The following is a 17,835-nucleotide window of genomic DNA, read 5'->3' as shown; positions in this document are numbered from 1 at the left end:
AGATAATCCTGCCTGAATGTGTTCTAGGTTAAAACGAACAGCGCCGTGTGTGTTCCATCCCCACGCCGAGCGCAGGGCTCCATCTCGTGGTGAAGAAGAAGATCTTTGTGGCATCGGGGGGGTCGAAGCCGTCAAATCCAAACGTTTGCACCTTCACGGCGACGTTAATCAGGTGGAAGAGAGACCTTTTTCACACAAAGTTTTATTCACTGGTTTAAAAACATGATTGAAGACAAGAATTTGCATAATAAACTGCCGGTGTCAATAATCACCAAGAAGTGTCCAGGTCACGATTAAAAACACGGTCGCTTAAAAAAAAAAAATCAGCGACTGCTCTGTGGGTAAAAGCCTCGTTTGACTGCAATACCTTCAGGGAATGAGTTCTGAAAGGGGAGAATTCGGCATATGAAGCGCTGTTGGTTGTCGTGAAAAAAAGAAAATAAAAACTCCCGGACCCGGTTATGGCTTTTAGAACCAGCGCCAAATGCAAACGAGTTGCATCGGTTGTACCATCCGCAAATCAAGTCTTCCACGTGCCGACATTCTAATGAGGGGAGGATGGTTTACAGAGAGGACTAAACACAGACAGTGACCGGAGAAAGATGCAAATCTTTGTTTGGCCGTGTGTGTGTGTGTGTGTGTGTGTGTAGGTGGTTGGGGGGGGGGGGATTACGCATCAATGTCACCTCTAAACGTGGTGCTAAACTTCTGGTGAAAGAGAACAATTTTCCCTTTTAGTCTTTAACCAAAATGAAAGGTGTAACGTGTTTAACCTTTAACCTCAAGAGCTTTTATCCACATAAAAAGAGCTCATCTGAAGACAGCAGCTTGGAATACATTTAAAAAAAATGTGAACATTAAATGAAAACAAAAAAAAAAACGCTAACAGCATACACCCGATTATCCGACATAAGATAATAGTGCGCTTTTATACACGTAGATTGACATTTCTTAGAGAATATTTGCAGCTTAAGCTTTATGAAATCTGGCAGCCAAACAAAACCAAAGGCGATGTGAGGTCAATGTTTATAGTATTGCACATACAGAGAAACGCTGATTCAAGTTTGCTTATGATGTTTAAACCATAAGAGGGTGATTGAGATCAGCTCCATGGCTGAAAAAGCAAAAAAAAAAAAGAAGAAATGATTCTCATCCAAACTGAGCATTTGGCTCCGCATTTCATCTCCTGGGAATCGCAGAGAGATTCTCATCCGTGAACGGCCTGAATATCGTTAATCTATTCTGGGATGGTCCCCTAATCTGACACTAATATGACCTAGAAGTCATGGAGAAGAAGCAGAGTCTGAGGTCGAGCATTTCTGCTTCACTTCTCTCTGGGGCAGAAGACGTGTGGTCCATTTCCCACCAGTGAAAGTTCTAGACTGGGGACTTTAAGCTGTGCAAAAGAAAAAGGAAAAAAGTGATTCTTGTGGTTTGCACTTTAAAAAGGTTCCCAAAATGAGCCATATAAAAAAAGTCAAGAGAAAGAAAAAAAACAATAAAGTTTGACAAATCATTTTGTAGCTTTAAAAATGCACATTGAAAATTCCCCAAACGCAACGAGGCCTCCATGCAGATCACATTCTGGGTTGAGATCAGACGAGCAACAGGAGACCCGAGACCACTAGAATTCATCTGCTGAGCAACGACGGGAAGGAGGCCGCCGGGCCTGATGGGAGCAGCCAGCAGAAAGGCCGCAGTTCCCTTTGGCCACTTCCCTTCCTAAAGAACAGGCCGGAGGCTAATGATTAAAAACACTAAAAGATGATGAAAAAACTGGGTAAAACGTTGCAGCAGGCGCCTGCCCCAGTGCACACTGGGACAATAAGTGGTCACAACAATGCAGCCTTTAAGACCTTTGTTTGTTTTTTTTAAACATGGGAATTCCTCTTTCCCTTTATAAAATATGATTGGCTGCACAGCTATGAGAGTCTCTGTAAGCTATGCACCAAACACACATTACTTTTGCACAACACACGCGCATCCGCCAGATGTTTAGTCTGCAAGAATCATGAAATCAAAAAAAAAAGAAAAAGGCAGCAGTTATAGATTGTATTGAATCTAAAGAAATACAGAAGGCTCAAACTAGTGGTAAAACTAGCCAGACAATAACCCTCTTTTGTTTTGTCATGTAGAAGGCACATAAACTACCACAAAGGTATAGTAATAATCTTTAAATGTGCAATAAAGCTGTTTACATTGTGTCCTTGATAAAGGAAAGAAAGAAAATGTCACAATCGGCCTTTCTGTGGAGGAGAAGCAAAGTGCAGAGAACCTCTGTGCTTCAGAACCGACAAACTCCTCCCCATTGCTTCCATTGGCACTTAGTTAGCATTGGTACAGACTAAAAAAATTAAAAGGGGGGGGGGGGGGGGGGGGGGGGCAGAGGCAGAGTCTGCGTGTGCAGCACGACGTGCATTTAGGTCAAAAAAGGCTGCATGACAAGAAGTTCTGCTTCTAATTCAAGAGAGGGACGAGGATCTCCAGAGTTACTGACTGGATTCACTTTAAGAGTGACCCCCCCCCCGCCATGAGGCATGAGACCTTTGTCCCCCCTGTAGTTTGGTACCTCTGCGGTACGATATCTCTTAAAGGACGAGATGTCCAGCAGCAGGAGGGCGCCCTGCGCTCTGTCCTGGGTCCTCGGTCATTCAGACTCCGGCGAGGAGGCGGGGGTGTCGGCGCCGCCGTCTGTGGCGGTGGGGGAGGAGGCAGGCGCCTCGGGGCCTTGGAGGGCCTGCGGGTTGACGATCACCTGGATGACAAAGTCCTTCTGGATCTTGGTGTCCTGCAGCCGCGTCTTGTCCGGCAGCAGCTTCCCAGAGAAGAACCAGCGCTGGTGGGCGGCGTCGATGTCCTCCTGGGCCTGCAGCTGCTTCTTCAGCAGCCCGATGGTGTCGGCCATGCTGGCGCTGAGGCGCAGGTCCGTGCCAGTGGACAGGCGGACCTGCGGCGGACGGACGGACGGACGGGGAGAGTCAGAGATTAGCGGCGGGAAAAAGAGGAGAAGTGTGGCTTTCTACCATAAGACGGGCACGTAATCCTGTGAGAGGATACAGGAACATGAAAAGAACAGCTAAAAAATGAGCTAAAAATGAGTTTAGATTGTTGGTAACTTTGAATAAATATGTCGATGCCCACACGACCATTGACCAGCCCTTAAGGAAGCTTACTTTGAGCTGGAATTCCTTTTTGGGGGCCACGGGAGGCTCGGAGCTCTCGCTGGGGTCGTCGTCGCAGCGCTCTGAGATGAGGTTGATGGGGGGCGCCAAGCAGTAGACGGGCAGCTGGTAGCGGGTCCCCAGTTCGTCGTAGCACTCTGCCAGAGTTCCTGGAAGAGGGGGGCCAAAAAATAAATAAAAGTCAGTTCCTCCTCCTTCGCATCCCCCCCCCCCCACAGATCCACGTCTTTTTCCGCCCTTACCGTGGGGCAGCGTGATGTTGGCCCCGTCCACGATGGCCTGCGCCAGGTCGTTGTCGCTGCCCTCCAGGGCCACGGCCGCCGCTTTCAAGGCGTCCCAGATCTCCTTGCGGCCCTCGAAGGCCGGCGCCGTGTCCCAGAACTCGTCGCGCTTGCTGCGCAGCTGGCCCTCCGTCATCGGGTAGTCGCTCTTCCACTTGGGGCGCTCCTTCTTCAGGGGCTCGTTGCGCGCTGCCACGGGGGGGGGGGAGAAGGGCGTTAAAGCTGACGTCGCCACACCACCCCTCGTCTATAACTAGGAGGTCGCTCAGAGTTTGCAATATGCAGGAGGCACGCGGTGCCTGACCCCTCCGTCCCTTCAATATTAACACAAAGCCATTAGAGGAGGCACGCATCTCAACATTCACTAACAATACTGGTTCATGGTTTTTTGGCTGAGGTTGATCTCTATGAGACGACGGCAGACATTCAAGACGTTTCATTTCTGTCCGAATTAACTATTTAAAGGGGAGAGCGGCTCAGGCGTGATTGGCAGGACGCGGGCCGGTGTTGAATGCAGCCAGCCGTGGTTCTGGAGGGGCTTCCTCACAGCCACTGAGCGTCCACAGAGACAAGGGATTAGGTTCAAGCCCAGGATCTGTTTCCTGTGATAAACAGGTCTTGCACCACATTCGAAATCAAACTGAGACGCGCAATTTAGGAATCATTTGATCTGACGATTATTTTCTTGATTAATGGTCCGTTTTATTAAAACCCATCAGAAAAGGGAAAAAAGGTCCAAGGCGACATCCTCAAATGTAAATGTCGTACAACACTGCATACTTTGGGCTAACGTGCCAAAATGTTAATGTATTAAAAAATATATTTTTTAGAAACTAAACCGCTCCTATTAATAAGGGGTTACTTTGTTTTTGCAGGTATCCAGATCATTGAGTTCATACTTGATGCACATGCTCTCATCTACAGAACATGATTAGGCACGTTATTCTTTACTTACTGGCACCATTATGTGATGAGAACACAATGTCTTACTGGTCTGTTGCGATGTCATTAAAGTAGGCGGGAAAATCTCGTATTGTGAGCTCCTCTGGGATTGCAGCTCTCGGGTTTTAATGACTCCCTACTCGGAACGGCTATCCCTCGCAGACAGTGTGTCACCACCACATCGACCACCTGCCAATGAACGTGTGATAACACTCCACTAACAAGTGGTCAAAGTAAAACGCTGCTGCAACGCAGTCATTCCTCACAGTGTAGCAGAATCCAACTCAAGCTTTAAATCACTTCCACGGAAACCCGTACCGTGTAGGTCATTTTTATTTTTTCCTTTCAAACAATGCAATGATCATCAACTACTTTAATCTTCATTTCGGTAAATCTAATGTACCAAGTAATCTGAATCGCCTGAATAAACATTTACGCCGGCACACTGACGTAGAGAGTCGTTACCGGCCATCAGTCAGGCGATGAGCTCACAGAAAATGATCACCAGACAGACACCCTTGTGGCGATGTCTTAAAATGTTGTCGTTTGTTATGACAAACAGGTCAAACTGTGGAATTGTGTAGTCATAGGAAAGACTAGGAAAACTGCAACGTTTCAGTTTTGGTCACAGTTTAGAAATAATAACGACGCTTACTTCATCCCTAACTCTCTGGTAGAGCACCTCGAGACATTTAATTCACGCATTAACCCACCTCCATTAGGAAATCGGACCCCTCAATACGTTGAATGTGTATTCAGTCGTAGCAGTCAGGTATAAGTCAAGGTTTTTTTGGTCGTCACAGCCATCAGAGACACTTTTTTCTACTTTTGTCACGTTGTCCTTTCATCTTAGTCACATACGTTCAATTGAGTAAAAATGAATGACAAAGTCGCCATTGTTTGGCGAGGGCGCGTCAGAGCGGGTCGAAGGCGTCTCGTTAGAGGACGCGATGCGGCTTGTTCTTTTGGATTGGAGCGGCGTCTAGCAGGGAGGGTCTGCTGATACCGATCAGGGTGGGGAGTCACCACGGGTTTCTGCTCGGAGCCCCGGGGGAACCGTTGCTGGGAAGGCGTGAACTTTAAATATAGTCTATGCGTGGGCCACTTTGGCAGGAAACGGACTGATTATTTTGAAGGTCATTTTCTTAAAATCTATATCAGATGTTCATTTTGGACTACAGACATGTGGTTGGTGGAAGGACGTCTAAATCCCAGACGCTAGTGTGCAAAAGATTGAATTTTTCTCCAAAAGGCCATTGCTTTCAGGCTGTACTGCCGAGACGATACTTTGTGGGAAAAGCCTTAATAAAAAAAAACGTTTCCCATTTGTAACAGAGGAAATGTAAACGGGACAAACCCTGCATCCAAATGAAAGACTCTCTAAAAAGTCACAACAAAAGGGAACAAGATCCCCTCCATCATTGCCCTTTAGAGTTTAGCAGTCTAGTGCTTGTTTCACTGCTGGAGTGTGTTACAAGTGGACCAACTTACTGACCCAAACAGAGATCCACATGCACATCAGTCTTAGCACGCCAATGACGACATGCATTGCATTGTGAATGCGGATGAATCCCTGACCATAGGAAAAGTCGGGCCGGTTTTCGGGGGCCAGTTTCTCCACAGCAAAAAAAAAAGTGATCAGGGAATTTAAACCCAATGAGCTGCACGTCAAGGGACGTGCAGCTGGATACAACAAGTCTCAACCACCTCGTGTGCAATGCATGCAATTAAGCAGAAGTGGACAATTGTGGGATGGCAGCAGGGTTTTGCAACGCCTCAACTTCGCATGGAAGCATATTCGGTGAAAGGCATATTGGTGGCGTGGCAAGAAGGACATTTGTGGTGGTCTTACCTCCTCGTCCGCCGTTCCTGGACGAGCCGCGGCTCTGTGCGTCCTCCCAGCCTTCCCAGTATCGCCCCACGCATCCTCCCATGGTTCAGATGGTTCCCCCGCGTCACACTAGCCGAACAAGGGGGCCCATCTCGGCAGAAGACGGTGAACCGGGTCCGATGAGGAGGACGGGTCGCGGGTCCAATGCCGCGAGCCTACGGGTCATCGGCGGCGGAAAGGACGGGAACACGTGGATGATTAATTGAGCACACGCTTACATATACATGTCGGCCATGCCTGTAGGAGCCAGGGTTAAAATGCGTGCCCTCCTTACGTATCAGTGCTGGTTGCGTGTGAAACGACCCCACTGGATTCAAAGCTCGCGTCCCGCACCACTGTTGACGTCACAAGAGTTCGCTAAATCAGCGACAACATGTGCCAACCCTTTTATTCAATGTCAAGATACAGGCCGGAACATGTCTAACTTGCCTGTGAAGTTGGGCTAGTCGTGCATGGTGTAGCCGAGCATTCCAAACAACGCGCACCGTCGTCGCTAACAAGCTAACAGGGCCAGCCGGCTAGCTCCCGGGACGCCAGAAAAACACCAACTTCCGCGAGCTCGTGGCACAATTTGCACGCGGAGTTTCTTCAGTTTCAAGCAGGCATTCCGTGAACCGTTTCTATTCTTGGCGGCTGTTCGCAGATTATTTACCCTCCCTGAGATCCCCCCCCCCCCCCCCCCCAGACGTTGGTGTCGTCTCCCCTGGTGAAAAGGTGACTAGCGGTGTATATCCGGAGCTCGCGCAGTGAAACTTTCTTTAACTACGCTTGCGCGTAAGCACGCGGACAGGTGCTGCGTTCTCTTACGTCACGACGAAATGCATTATGAATGGACGAGAGTGCTTGGCTACGCAGGTATCACGGAGGTAACACCACTGACGTGGTGAGTGTATTCGTGTTAAACTGTGAACAGTACAACAGCAACCTCACCGTGCCCCGGTGTTAGGGAACACGGTTTCAATCGGTAACGTTAAACCGACATCGCTGATGTCCGCTCACTCCTTGTGGAGTTCCGGTATTCGGACAGCACCTGAAGGCAGCACCAAAAAACTAATGTTTGGATTTTCAGAAAACATTTTAATTTCAAGCACACGTCACGCAAATCGCCTCTGGTTACATCACACTATTCGATAACTATTTTATGGCTTTTTATGTAAAATTTGTCACTTTAGTCTTTTTGTTTAACTCCTTAACTTTTCGCGCATGCGTGGTTTCGGTGCGAGTCACAGAGGCGCGATGGCTGCCGACAGTACGGTGCTGCTGTCTCTGGTGGAGGAATTCGTCTCGGGGCTGCACGACAGCAAGGCCAAAGATGCGGCAACATGTAAATAAGTTTTACTCGCATTATCTTTGACACTTTTCCAAAGTAACTCGTTGCCAAAAAACGCCTCGTGGAAGCTGCTGAGCCGCCGCTTCGAGGGTTAACTAAACGCTAGCTAAGTTAGCACCGCGACATCCTGTGCGGTGTTGCAAGCTCGTGACACGAAAACACGCTGTCCTTGTGACACAGGGGCACACTCGACGGGGATCCCTAACGGTTTATCGCACTGTCATTTAGCTAATAACGTTGCATTGTTCCCCGCGGCGTGCTAGCTGCTGTGTCCGAAGGGAAGCATCCTGTCAATGAACTCTGTGACGTAATCTTTGAACCCCGCCGAGGTCGTTCGTCCATCTGCAGTTCTGTTACTCTACTTACTAGCTCTCCGTGCGCGTGTGTGTGTGTGTGTGTGTGTGTGTGTGTGTGTGTGTGTGTGTGTGTGTGTGTGTGTGTGTGTGTGTGTGTGGGGGGGGGGGTTATAAGGCCTTTGCTGCAATTCACTAAACGTGGCTTTCTGCTCAGGTGTCAAAGATGGGCAGTTTACAATACTGGAGCTGGTGGAAGCACTGGGGTAAGTGATTCTAACCATGCAGCAAAAAGGTTGATTAAATAAATTTAAAAAAATGAAAGGGTTTCACTCTGAAACTGAATGATATTTAATGTTGAGAGCCAGCCAAGCAAGACATGAGGTTTTTTTTTAAGAATAGTATTAAGTTACTATAAATGTAGAATAGTCTCCACCCAACCCTCTTCATTGTAAAACATCTCATTTTCAAACTATGATATTACTATTGCTCCTGCATTACCATGTGGTAACCCTTGCCATGCACCTTTCCTTCCTGGTGTAGACTGAGCCTTACCAGCACGCAGCCTCACACCCGAGCCAGAGCGGTCCAGCTCCTCTCTGAAGTTCTACACGAATGCTATGGAGGTCTCACAGAGAGAGAAGGTACGCATCTTCTCCTTTTTATTTTTCTGATGTAAACAATCATTTTAAAAAAGCAAAAAAAATCCAGCATCCCATCAAAATCCCTTTCATTTGATAACACGTTGTCATGGAGCGCTGCATGCAGCGTATGAGGAGTGAGGGTTGACCGACACGTCTCTGTTCTCCCCAGTGGAGGTGCTCATCGCCTTCTATGAGAACCGCCTCAAGGACCATTATGTCATCACACCGCCGGTTCTACAGGGGCTCACAGCGCTGGTGAGCGTTTGCATCATTTTGAGAAGTCCCAGATGTGACGACGGAGACCAACGTGCACTTGGTTGGCCTCTGCGTGCGTGCGTGCGTGCATGCGTGCGTGCGTGTTTGTTTTTGAGGTTGTGTGCTTATTTTTTTTCTCCTCCAGACAAAATGCACAGTGTTGCCTCCTGGCTCGGCTGTGTCCATGCTGAGGTCTTTGTTCCAGGATGTTCATGTTCAGGTGAGACTAACCCAACCCCCCCCCCCCCCCCCCCCCCATAACATGTTTCTTAAATGCTGGGTGTTGTGGGTGAGAAGAGCTCACAGCAGCTGTTTATTTCCCCCCAGTCTTTGATGCTGGGCGAGAGAGCGTGCGTCTACAACATGCTCATCAACCTCATGGCGACCAGAGAAGCCGGTAAGAGACGCCTGGTTTGAGTCCGATGTATCGTAAGCATGGTCTGTGGAACATTTATCAGTAGTCATTGCTAACCTCGGAGCACTTAAAGTTTTACAAACTCTTCTCATGAACATACAAGCAAATAGAAGACTGCCAGTATTTATGTTGGATTAATGTGACCTCACTTCTGTTTACCCACCACAGTAGAGGTAAACATAATAATAATATAATAATAGGGAGCAGATAAATCCTCTGAAAGGTTCAAATCTGTACAAGGTTAAATCAGATCAGATGGACTTGTTGTGTTTCTCTGTCTATAACAAAACGTATAGTTAATTGGGCCAAAGCAATCTTCAACATAGTCGTATCCTCCTCACAGCTTCCTCAGATTTCCAGGTTACAGGCACATGGTGTTAATTTAATGGTGTTAAGTGGCGGTCGTGAAACCAAAATACCCGTCTGAACTATAACAGAACTGTGTGTTCCTGTCCTCAGAACTCAAGGGTTTGGGAGCAGACTTTGTGTTTGGTTTCGTCCAGTCAATGGACGGAGAGCGAGACCCTCGCAACCTGCTGTTGGCCTTCCAGATCGCCAGGACCATCGTGCTCCGAGGTTATGATCTCGGTGAGAGCGCACACACACACACACACACACACTTCTATCCAGTGCACAGTGCCAGCATTGACTCTTATCCTGCATCCCGTTCATTTCCTGTCCGCCGTCTCAGGTAAATTCACAGAGGAGCTGTTTGAAGTGACGTCCTGCTACTTCCCCATCGACTTCAGCCCCGTAAGTCCCTGTTTTTGCTCTGCTTTGCTTTGTGGTTTTTTTTGCCCGAGGGCGGTGGACAGAACTGACATCACCGGCTACGTCGGACTAAGTCTGTGAGCTCGGTAATGCGGGGTCTGCCTCCTCGTCCCGTCTCTACCCCCCCCCCCCCCACTATTCATGCGTATAACCCACCTCCCCCTCGTCTCTTCTCCTCCAGCCTCCCAACGACCCCCACGGCATCACCAGGGAGGAGCTCATCCAGATGCTGAGGGACGTCCTCACTGGGACGCCGCGGTTCGCAGAGGTAGGAACATTTACATTTCAGTTTGGGGACGACGTCATTCCGGATTCCTGTGATCGCCTAAAGACGGTTCTTTTTGTTGTTGTTTTTATCACTTCACCGCTCCAGTTCCTGCTACCGCTCATCATTGAAAAACTGGACTCCGATGTTCTGAGTGCGAAGCTGGACTCGCTGCAGACTCTGGTGAGAAATTCCACCATCTTTCCAAGGTTTGCAGATATATGGAAGATGCACAGTTGACATTCCCATAAGCCACGCAGTGACTGCAGTGGACCCAGAGCAGGAGAGTCTGCTAATGCAGGGTTTCTTATTGAGTTTTTCTTCTTACCACACTGGACATTTCTCAGATTGCTGGTGTGTCAAAATATGAACATAAGGACGTGGCGGAATTCCTCGAGGGACTGTGGGCCTCGCTGCGGAGAGAGGTTTGTTTGAGATGATAAAACATTAGTGTTTGATTGATCTGTATCTACATCTTCTTTATCGCCCGGAATGAACAACGGGAATCTATAAAGTCTGCGTCTATCAAGCTGCGATCGCATGGACCAACTTTATTGGTTAAACTCTGCAGTGTTTTGTCTTTTTAGTTTGTCCAGTTTCCACCAATAGCATTTGAACACATTAAGGTTCCGAGACATGAAGGTGTGAGTCAGAGGCTTTGTGGGTAGAAGGCAGCACATGACGTTTCTCACGCTCAAAGAGCCGAGAAAAAAGTCTGGACTGATGCTGATAGTCATCTGTATTTTCTATTCTTAACAAGAATGTTGGTCCAGTCTGCCCAGCGAACCGAGGAGAAACACTGTTTTCTGCTATTAAAGTGACCGATCTGTTGAGATAAGCACCTGAATTGGAAGAATAAAACGTTTCAAGGTGCCCCCCCCCCCCTTCTTGTTGTCTCCTTGCAGGTGTTTCAGACAGCGAGCGAGAAGATCGAGGCGGCTGGCCTCGCCGCTCTTACCGCACTCACTTCCTGCCTGTCTCGCTCCGTCCTCAACTCTGACTCCGAGGACTCACTCGGCACCTTCCTGCAGCTCGTTCTCACAGGTGAAAACATTCTATGTTTGCACAGTAAATACATTTTGCCGGAAGGATGTAACAACGCAACATTTCCAAAGAATCGATATTGGGGGTGGAATAAATGACAAACGAAATGACCCAAATTGATGCAGGCAGAGCGACTGAGGCGGGGTGTTTTGAACTAACTGTGGTTAGTAGATGGAAAGGAGATTATACCACGGTGACGGTTCAGTTCTCTGATTTCAACCGCCTCTCCCCCGTCGCCATGTCAACGGAGAGCGAGATCCAATGTTCCACTCAGTCGACCTGCCAACTTTAGCAAAATCTACAGCTCTTGAGAATCTAGCCTTGATTATTATGATATTGACATTTTTAAGGTCAATCGCTGTATCTGTTTTCATCCCACTCTCTTTCTTTGTTAAAAGTCACAAACATATCAGCATATATATATATATATATATATATTTTTGTTAACCTGAGAGTGGGCTGTTGTTCCAGACTGCAAACATCACCTGTGTGAGCCGGACCTGAAGCTGGTGTGGCCCAGCGCCAAGCTGCTCCAGGCCGCCTGCAGCGCCTCCAACAGGGCGAGCCACATGGTGGCTGACGCCGTGATGCCCGCGCTCATCGAGCAGTACAACGGCAGAGCACAGGTAACCAGGGGCAACCCAGGTCACAATGTCGGTGTTTTGTGCGAGGATTCCAGTGACCTTTTCCTCTCTGCGTGCAGTGCTCCCAGAGACGAACCTTGCTGGAGGTGGTGCAGCAATTCGCCCAGTCGGTAAAAACCTGCGAGAACGGCAAGTGTTGTTTGTGTAATGTGATACTGTGACTGTTGTACACACAAGACAGAATTTGCTTTGGGATTTTAACTCTTCTCTCTTTTTTGTATCTTCAGAGGAGAGCGTGTTCTCGGCCTTCCGTCCCTCTCTGTGCGGCATGGTGTTTTCAGCCCTGACGGAGACCAACGCCAGCCTGCAGATCACCGCCACCTCCGTCCTCGCCTCACTTGCACAACAGAGCGGTGAGACGGGCTAAGCGCTCACATCCCGCCGGGCCGGCCCGCCGAGTGGACAGCTCCATGCTCACCGCTTTAATCCCGCCGTCTCCTTTAGGTCTGCTGTTGGACTCTGACATTGAGCTGGCTGTGGATCACCTGACCCGACTGCTGCTGACAGAGGAGGACGAGCGAGTGAGGTCAGCTCCTCTGACTGTAAAGCTGTGTTTACTTCACCGTTAATGGGCCGCGTGAAGGATTAACAGGAATTTGATGACGTAAATGTATTACATAGTTTTTGTGTTTTCTTGCGTACACTTGCACAGAAAATTGTTGTTTCTTCATTATCTTTGAACGGGCCCTTCATATCTACACGGATCAATCCAGTTCATGTGCTTGAATTAAGACCAAATCCTGGCTGCATCTGAGCAGTTCCTGACTCTTTGCTTCCCTCATTGTGTTGCCGTGCAGGAAAGCTTCATAAGTACAAACACCTGTGAGACAGCTGGCTCCGACGAGAACAAAGGCTCAATTTAGCGGAGTCATTAAATTTCACAGTCCCTTAACTGGCCCCTATAACCATATCTCTTGAGATCGGATCGTGAAAACCCTGCTGAACATTAACGGGTCTGTTCTTCCCCGTCTCCAGTCTGGCTGTGGTGGAGTGTGCCGGAGCTTTAGCGGAGTCGCACTCGGCGCCTTTCATCACCAACCTGATCCCGAGACTAAAGGAGGAGCTGTTTTCTGGTGAGTGAAAATACGACGCGGAAATATACACGTGCTGCTTTCATCTTTTGTATCCTTAGCGCACAGAATCTAGTATTTTTGTACACTGATCAATGTAAATACTACGTATGAGACCCTCCAGATACATTTCAGATGTTCAAACATGAAATAATTCATTGCCCAGCCAATGTTTTTCCTCCTCGCTGCAGATCCCACGGATCAAAACGACAACAGAGAGGCTTCTGAGAAGCATTCCCATCATGCAGTGCGCCAGCGCTGTTTGTCAGCTCTGGCCGCCGTGTCCACTCAAGCCGGCGTTGTCCAGGAGAGCACACCTGTCCTCCTGGAGGTCCTCGGCTCAGCGCACACGGGTATGTCCCATCAGAAGACGCGCCGTCCCAGGCTGAAGAAACGAGGTCTCGGGCTGATGTCGTGTTCCGGTGTTCCTCAGGTGGCGTCGCTTTCTCGGTGGAGGAGGTGGTGGCGGCGTGTGGTAGCCTCCGGAGAATAGCTGAGCGCGTCCAGGACACGGAGGAGACGGGGCGCTGCTTCCACGACGTGGTCATCCCGCGCCTGCTGTCTCTGGCTCTCCAGGCAGCGCTGCAGGGTGAGCTAAAAAACCAAAATAACCACCACGTCCCGCTTTTACACACACCGGCTCCTTTAACCGCATCCTCAAATTTGCCTGTAAGTTTTAACGCAATCAATAAGTGTTTGTATAAGAAAAAGTTCAATTGCTTCTAATGTATGACTGTGTTCTCTTGGTTTTATTTATTGCTTTGCTTATATGATATTTTAAAATGTTCTGCAAAAGTGAGCATTAGGAAAAGCACTAGATAAATTGAATGCATTATTATTATAAATTGGTGGTATTTGGGCTGTTTTTCAGGCGAGGGACCGACGGGTCGGCGCAGTCCTCTCCTGGAGGAGGTGGTCCTGGCCGCCATGGTCCCCGTTATCGGGACTTCCTGCTCCAGGCTGCAGCCCACGTCAGTACAAACTCTCACCCCCTCGGTTTATCTCCACAGGAAGCCTCTTATTCTGGAAACCACACTATCAGGATATTGATGATGTTACCACATGCATATACTTTACATTGTTATGACTGGTTTCACTGCCTCAGTGTCTCTCGTGATGTATTTTCCCTTTGGGGGGGGGGGTGTTGGGTGTCGTCAGGCTGGCGGGACAGACGGCAGCGAGGGCCGTGTCGCTCTTCCTGGACGGCGACGTCTCCTTTTTGCCCGACAACTCGTTCCCTTCAAACCTCCAGCTGCTCAAGGTCCGTCGTTTTGGTTTTCCGCATCTCAATGTAATCATCTTGGCAGCACTTGGTACTGTCCCTGTAACACGTGATGTTTTTTTTCTCCCCAGAAGCAGCAGGGGGGCTCGTGGAGCCAGTCTCAGATGGTCTGCCTGCTCTCAGGATGTGTGTGTTCGCTGCCTCGCACCGTGAGTCTCGACACGACGCCGGTCCTTCTCCTCTGAGCCAACGCGGCTGTACTCTGATGGCCGTGCGTGTCCTTTAGGTGGAGGTGCCCCGGCTGGACGAGCTGATGACGCAGCTGGAGGAGATGAGCTGCGCCTGCAGCCACCCGCCGTCCTACACCTCGGCTGCAAAGTGCTTCGCCGGCCTGGCTAACAAGAGAGCACCGGGTCCGTTTGGGTCTTCGCTCTCCTTTTTGTCTTTTTTTTTAACAACTCAAAGTGTCTAATAGTCTCTGTCATGGTTCTCTTTCCTCCTCAGGAGAGTCTCTCGACGGCCTAATTCAGAGGACCACGGAGAGAGTTTGTAGTGAGCTGGACTCTGCGTCTTCCCCCGCGCGCACGCAGGCCTTCACCCTCATGATCTGGGTGAGAGTTGCACTGTTTTTCCTATTTCTTCTCTGCTAGAATGCTCCTTCTTGGCCGGATGCATCTTTTTCCTTCTTAAATTTAACTTTCTACCGCCGTCCCTCTATTGATCCGTCCGGCTAGTCGCTAACTTGACAGAAAGGCATCATGTTCTAAGTAGAAGCAGCAGGTGTAATAAAGATTCTCTTGTCTCCAGGTGGCCAAGGCTCTGCTTCTCCGATACCACCCTCTGTACGCCACACTGACTGACAAGGTGAAAACGGCTACTTCTATTTTATGTGCTCTCTTAAACACAGTGAATCAAGTTCATCATCAAACCCCCCCCCCCTCTTCCCCCCCATTTGAAGCTCTTCTCCCTGCTCGATGACGCTGATCTGGGTCCAGCGGCAGCAGACGCCTTCTGGCTGCTGATGAGCGACTCTGCCGACGTCCTCAACCGCGGTTGCCATGCCGACGTTCGCATCATGTACCGCCAGCGCTTCTTCAGCGAGAACTCGGCCAAGTTCGTCCGGGGGTTCGACGCCGCGCCGCGAGGTACGAGACGAGTGTGATTAGTTTATATGTTTATATGAAATACACATATTTAAAAACCTATTTGTCCTGCAGTAATTTACTGTGTATAGCAGTTTATCCTTTATCTTTATTTGTCCATTTTTATTGCCTTTTGAACGTCAAGAGAGATTTTTTTTTGTGTGTAAACATCTCAAGGAGTCATATGTTTTTATTTAATCTCCATCAGGTGTTTGTAAGGATATTTGGTAGCCAAAGAGGCTTCCATATTTTTGGAAAGATACAATGTCAAATCCCCAAAAGAGAACAAACATCCTCCAATCGAGTCACTTGTTATTTTGGAGGTTTTAGGTCTCTTCTCTTCAACGTCCTTCCCCTCTGTCCCCCTTTACAGAAAAGAAGCCCAACTACCTGAAGGCTCTGTCAAACATTGTCAACAAACTGCCGAAGCAGGTCCAACTCACCGAGCTGCCGGCGGTGAGTAGAACTCACGCGGTTCTTTCTCAGATTAAATGCAGGCTCGGTCCTGACGGGTTGTCTCACCGGGCTCCCGATCCAGCTGCTGTCTCTCCTGCTGGAGGCCTTGTCGTGTCCTGACCACGGCGTCCAGCTGTCCACCCTGTCCTGTCTGGAGCCCGTGCTGGTCGAGCCCCCCCCGGCCCTCATCCAGCAGCTGGAGGCCTTGGTGGGGAGGCTGCTGGGCCTCACCTCCAGCGCGGTCATGGTGAGCGGCAAAATGAACGTTCTCTCTATTGTGCTGCTGCGCCACGTAAGAGAGCATGCGAGTCCGCCGTGGGCCCCTCCCAAATACTTAAGTTTGTGTTCCCCGCAGAGCGTGAGGATCGCCTCGTTACGGTGCATCCATTGCATCTCCTGCTTCCCCGCGCACGAGGTAAAACCCGCCCCCTCCAATGTCACCACGACGATAGAATGTAACCCGTTGGCGCTGATGACTCCTCCTACGTGTTCCCCTTTTTGAACGTCGCCAGGTGCTGCCTTTCCGGGCGCGGGTGCTGCGCGCTCTGTCCCGCCCGCTGGACGACCACAAGCGGCTGGTGAGGAGGGAGGCGGTCCGGGCGCGAGCCGAGTGGTGAGACGCCGCCGCTCGAGAGGCACAAGATGTCACTGTAGTCACAGTATTTGCTTCTCATTTCCGCTGTTGTGAATACAGACGAGTTCCGTACCCTTGAATGCATCTTTCTGTGTTTTATAGTCCGTTCGTCACAAGGAGGTTTCTCTCGTTTCTCGCAGGTTCCTGTTAGGAAGCCCTGGAGGAAGTTGAGGTTCGCTCCTCGGAACGCGAGCCAAGTCTCGCGTCCTCCCCCAACCTGGAAGAACACGGATGTGGGGGAAGTCAAACTCCTGGACCAGGTAGCGAGGATCGAAGCGGCACGTCCTCCCCTCCCCGAACACACTCCCCTAACTAACCAGAGTCCCTTCACCTTCTCTCTTTATGCTGTTTTTGTTCCGTCTATACGAACGCACAAATAGACCCGACTGCGAGCGTTGAAAAGAACGTTTAAGAAGTTACGCCTCGTGTCCGAATGTGACTTTAAGTGCATTTCAAAAGGTGTAGGTTTCCTGCCAGAAAATGTATATTTCATTTTTGCAAGACTTTTGAAAATCCAAACCAGAGTGAACCAGTAAGAGAGCGTAGCTCGATATTTTGAATGTGTGAACTCCTCGAGGAAAAGACACCGTACACACAATGGATGGTGATGATGTCATGAACTGCGGGGGGGGGAACATTTTCTTACTTTTATTTCTTTTGAACTATTTTGGTGGAACCATTAAAGACCTCAACTCTACTGCAGATGCAGATTTAACAGCCAGATGAGGCACTGAACGGCCTTTAATGTTCTCATCCAGATGAATGTGTAATAATAACAGCTGGGGGTGTTTGATTCATTTCACTGTGGTTTGCCAGTGTGTTGCTGTTGGGGGGGGGGGGGGGGGGGTGTGAGATATGGGAAAATGTGCCAAATGCCCGCTGGCTCACAGCGTGGCCTGAATCTATGAGTCACACCTCCACTGAGATCATTTTAAGATTAATTTTACAGGTCGATCTAAGGTTGTAAGTTATGTGAACCATGTGACAAGTCTTTGCAGTTAGACCTCATCAACCAAGGAAATGTAGTATTTAAAATGTCATTAAAACCTTTCTTTGTAATTATTCTACATGCTTTTCATGTCGTTTTTTAATAGTTCAAGCCCTTATCACCTGAAAGAATTCAAAATACAAATATCAAAAAGACACTGAATGAAACTGGAGCTCAGCTCCCATTGGTCACATGTGGCGTCACAGCTGTGCGTCAGATCCATCCGTCACTGGGTCCATGATACAAAAAGGGGATTTGACAGTGCATTCACTTATCATTTTACAACCAGACAAGGCCAACAACACAAGTACTGAACCTTAAAACATGACTGATTGACAGAATAGAAAAATTACAAAAATGTGTTAG

At 48.9% G+C, this 17,835-nt stretch overlaps 2 protein-coding genes across 2 annotated transcripts; one reads left to right on the top strand and one right to left on the bottom strand.

Moving 5' to 3' along the window:
- Nucleotides 1–2,371: 2,371 nt before the first annotated feature.
- ubtd1b (ubiquitin domain containing 1b) lies at nt 2,372–6,966 on the bottom strand. Its single transcript, XM_037462926.2, has 5 exons — nt 6,571–6,966; nt 6,258–6,451; nt 3,425–3,652; nt 3,174–3,331; nt 2,372–2,947 (listed from the first exon to the last, which is right to left on the bottom strand). Exons 2-5 carry the CDS (start codon nt 6,337–6,339, stop codon nt 2,648–2,650), a joined length of 768 nt encoding a protein of 255 aa, XP_037318823.2. The 5' UTR covers nt 6,340–6,451; nt 6,571–6,966; the 3' UTR covers nt 2,372–2,647.
- Nucleotides 6,967–7,492: 526 nt separating this feature from the next.
- Nucleotides 7,493–17,545, top strand: mms19 (MMS19 homolog, cytosolic iron-sulfur assembly component). The gene is made up of 31 exons (XM_037462918.2): nt 7,493–7,620; nt 8,137–8,185; nt 8,463–8,563; nt 8,733–8,818; nt 8,964–9,038; nt 9,146–9,215; nt 9,693–9,821; nt 9,925–9,986; nt 10,186–10,272; nt 10,378–10,452; nt 10,617–10,694; nt 11,175–11,313; nt 11,785–11,939; nt 12,017–12,086; nt 12,185–12,310; nt 12,402–12,483; nt 12,933–13,030; nt 13,219–13,380; nt 13,461–13,616; nt 13,899–13,998; nt 14,186–14,288; nt 14,381–14,458; nt 14,536–14,662; nt 14,754–14,860; nt 15,057–15,113; nt 15,208–15,394; nt 15,765–15,847; nt 15,930–16,094; nt 16,203–16,262; nt 16,360–16,460; nt 16,622–17,545. Exons 1-31 carry the CDS (start codon nt 7,500–7,502, stop codon nt 16,650–16,652), a joined length of 3,120 nt encoding a protein of 1,039 aa, XP_037318815.2. The 5' UTR covers nt 7,493–7,499; the 3' UTR covers nt 16,653–17,545.
- The last annotated feature ends 290 nt before the right edge of the window (nt 17,546–17,835 follow it).

Source organism: Pungitius pungitius, chromosome 21, assembly GCF_949316345.1.
Source record: "Pungitius pungitius chromosome 21, fPunPun2.1, whole genome shotgun sequence".
Lineage (NCBI taxonomy): Eukaryota > Metazoa > Chordata > Actinopteri > Perciformes > Gasterosteidae > Pungitius > Pungitius pungitius.
Note: the sequence above shows the minus strand (reverse complement) of the source record. Positions and strands in the feature narration are given on the sequence as shown.